The 3,390-nt window shown below is 40.4% G+C and overlaps 1 protein-coding gene across 1 annotated transcript in view; it reads left to right on the top strand.

Moving 5' to 3' along the window:
• The first annotated feature begins 309 nt into the window (after nucleotides 1-309).
• The window catches only part of FBXL21 (F-box and leucine-rich repeat protein 21), an 8,487-nt gene continuing 5,406 nt past the window's right edge, over nucleotides 310-3,390 (top strand). Inside the window, exons 1-2 of the mRNA XM_010141081.1 lie at nucleotides 310-371; nucleotides 665-714. Coding sequence (XP_010139383.1) covers nucleotides 310-371; nucleotides 665-714 — 112 coding nt within the window. The remainder of the gene's footprint in view (nucleotides 372-664; nucleotides 715-3,390) is intronic.

Raw genomic sequence — 3,390 nt, 5'->3', positions numbered from 1 at the left:
GTGCTGTTGGCCAGCCCAACCTACATGCAGTTGCAACACTTGTTTCCCATTGGTTTTATACTTAATCTGACCTCACCTTTCTAGCGATGACACAGTATTTGCCACGTGGGACAACCTGCCTTGTGTGAACGTGATGCCCTCGAGCTCCTGCACTAAGGCACAAAAAACGTGTGAATTTGTCAGCGTATTTTGCTATTGTTTTTGTGTGGGGTGTAATACAAGGTTTATTTTTTTCAAAACTAACAAAAGGTTTTTGTGGCATTTTATCTGGACAGGAGGGGAAAGCAGACAGATGCTCGTGAGTGCCCCATGGCTGCAGCTGCCTCAGTTCACTCGTTTATTGCCTGTTGTGATTTGGAAGCATTCATCAGGTAAGAAAGCAGCTTCAAAACACATCATGCGGTTTGTAAACTTCCACTTCATACACTTCTGTGTTGAATCTTTAAATTGCATCTCAGCCTTTTGTGCTCTGTTATAATGTTATTTATGTGCTCTGTGCACACATCATTCCAAACCTCCCTTTGAGGTGTTAGAAGGCGACAGCACTTTTGCAGACGATGTGCTGTGCAGGTTAGCAAAGGAACAGTCTGCTCCTTTCCCAGGAGAACACGTAATACTTGTATACGTGCAGTAAAAGGCCACCATAAATTACTAACTTCTTCAGATGCCATCTGTTAACAGTTAAGAACATCAACTTTCTAATTATAGACAAGGGTGACTAGGCAGCTCTTAAGTTTTCTTTTGTGTGAGCTGAGCAACAGCATGACTTGTGTAGATTTCAGTACTTGAGTTTGATTTTGCTTAGGAGACGGGTGCTGCTTCCCTTGTGATGTTCGTGGTTACACGTGTATTACACCCACGTTCAACTTTACACCTGTAAAGCTGATGCTGAGTAGTTTTTCAAAAGATGATAATAGGACCCTAGAGAATCGAAAGCATCATGTCTCCCAACTTCTAAAGAACAGTAACAAAGTTCTGCCTTAGAAGGTGTCTGAAGATGTTACTGCTGGTTGAACACAACACTTTGTAAACGCCTTCATTTTCTGAATCTACTTTTTCATTATGAATCTATCATGATGTAGTAGGATGTGTGTGGCTGTTCCTGTAGCTTTCCATTAAACCATCTTCAAATAATATAAGCAGAGTAACTGAACTTGGAGGTTTTGGATGTACTTTGTTTGAGCAGACCAAGATACTCTTTCAAACTAAGATACAAGGTGGTTTTTCCCATGTTAGTATCTGGGAGGATATTCATACACCTCCAGTATTTATTTATTTTATTCTGTATTTTTTTTCCCCAGATAGAAATTAGCCAGAATTGTAATTAGCCAAAATAGTTTGTTTACTGTCAAGATTATCATGATGCAGTAAACATACTTCTGGAGTAAAAGGGAGTAACTTTTAAAGCTAAGAGTCCTTACATTTTAAAATATTAAACAGTCATGTCTTTACATGTAACTGTTCTGATTCATGTGGGTTTGGTATATAGTAAGCTGAAAAAAAAAAATGAACCAGGTTTGCAATTTCTTTAGGTAATATACAAGAATCCAGAGGTGTATCTGTGTTGCATACAAGTACTGATGTGACTAAAATTGTAGATAATGCAAAAACTAGATTTGTGCCAACACTTAGACCTTCCCATTAGTTAAAAAATAGTTTTCAGATAAAGTTTGGGAGGAGTAATTGCTGTTGTTCTACTTCCACATCTGCCCTCTAGCGCAGTGTGTACTTTCATCTCAGTCTTTCTTCCAAAGCTTATTTTAGTCCCTCCCCCGGGTCTCCCAGACATTGCGGAACAGTTTTTCTTTGGTCGGTGGCTTCACAGGTCAGTTCATCTTCTGGGACCCGTCCCTGCCTTCTGGTTAAGGAATCCATGCACACATACAGGATGACTCAACAGTGGGATGGATGTTCAGATACCAGAAAGGTGCTGGTAACTTGGCAGGAACTTCCACATTCTTTGGAGGTATGTGTGCATGTAAACCAGTCGTTGAATGCTGCCTGGATTCTATCTCATGGAACTATAACTTTGGTTTTGTTTTTAAATACATTCTGTTCATAGTGTAAGTATGCAGAATGAAATAAGCATTCACGTTTTCACAGTAAATAATCTTTCTGGTAGGTCTCACATGCCAGAATTTCTCTGTAGGAGCCAAGGCAGCTGCAGCTGAAATAAGTTCGAAGTAAGAAAGTGAAAATTGCTATTTTTATCAGAAACTTATGTTGCACCAAGATGCTTCAGATTTGCACGAGAACAGCAAAAGCATAGAGAAGCTTCTCAGGCAACAGCATTTGTTTGATTTCATTTCTTGTTCTGGACTTTAGTTTTAGGCAGTAGTTAAATATGTCGATCCTTGCAAGGAGTTAGGAGGGAAAAGACAGCAGGTATTTGCCTCAAAAGATACTTAGCCTTTGCCACCAAGATGCTTCAGATTTGCACGAGAACAGCAAAAGCATAGAGAAGCTTCTCAGGCAACAGCATTTGTTTGATTTCATTTCTTGTTCTGGACTTTAGTTTTAGGCAGTAGTTAAATATGTCGATCCTTGCAAGGAGTTAGGAGGGAAAAGACAGCAGGTATTTGCCTCAAAAGATACTTAGCCTTTGCTAAAGTTAGCAAGCCTGTGAGCAACTGGAGGGGAGAGTTATGTCGTGCTTAATGACTACGCCCACACACAACGCTTCAGAGTGTCCATTCACTGTGTGACTTCAAGCGCTCCAAAGTCATAAGACGTGGTTTTGTGGATGGTAATGTGATCAAACGGTCTAGTAGCAAAAGATTTATTCATGCTGAGCTGCATCTTCATTACATTAATAACACTAGTGTGTGGTTTAGAAATACTGCCATGTTCTGGAGTGTGTTGGTCTGTATTTATGTATAGTCTGTATTTATGTATAGTCTGTATTTTGGCAGCTGTTTCTGGATTTGGGGCTTTTTTTCCTTCCCCATAATGAAGGTACTATGGAAAATTTTCGGTCCAGAAAAAGCATGCTGTGAGGGTTGCCATGGAAGATTGTTCAGTTAAAATAGATAACGGGTGCTGTTCATTCTTGGAGAACACGTGGTTGCTTTGGAAATTTCAGCTTCAGAATGACTGGGAAGAGATAAGGTCTGCCCGAACACCTAATGGGTAGGATGTTTGAGAAGGGACCTCATCCCACTGTAAAATGAAGTGGCATTTGAAACAGTTAAGAGAGTAGATGGGAATTGGCTGAATAACAGAATTCAATCTAGAAAGGACTTGAGTAGGTTGCTCTGCTTCAGCGTGTGAAAGCAGAGCTTTTCCTCCTGCTGCTCTCCACTGAGCTCTGGCTTGTGTGGCAGACGTTCCTCAGTGAAGTACATTCATGCAGTTTGCTGTATTCCAGGGTCACTGTCCTTTTCTCCTGCT

This window comes from Buceros rhinoceros, unplaced genomic scaffold (assembly GCF_000710305.1).
Source record: "Buceros rhinoceros silvestris isolate BGI_N320 unplaced genomic scaffold, ASM71030v1 scaffold16838, whole genome shotgun sequence".
Taxonomy (NCBI): domain Eukaryota; kingdom Metazoa; phylum Chordata; class Aves; order Bucerotiformes; family Bucerotidae; genus Buceros; species Buceros rhinoceros.
Note: the sequence above shows the minus strand (reverse complement) of the source record. Positions and strands in the feature narration are given on the sequence as shown.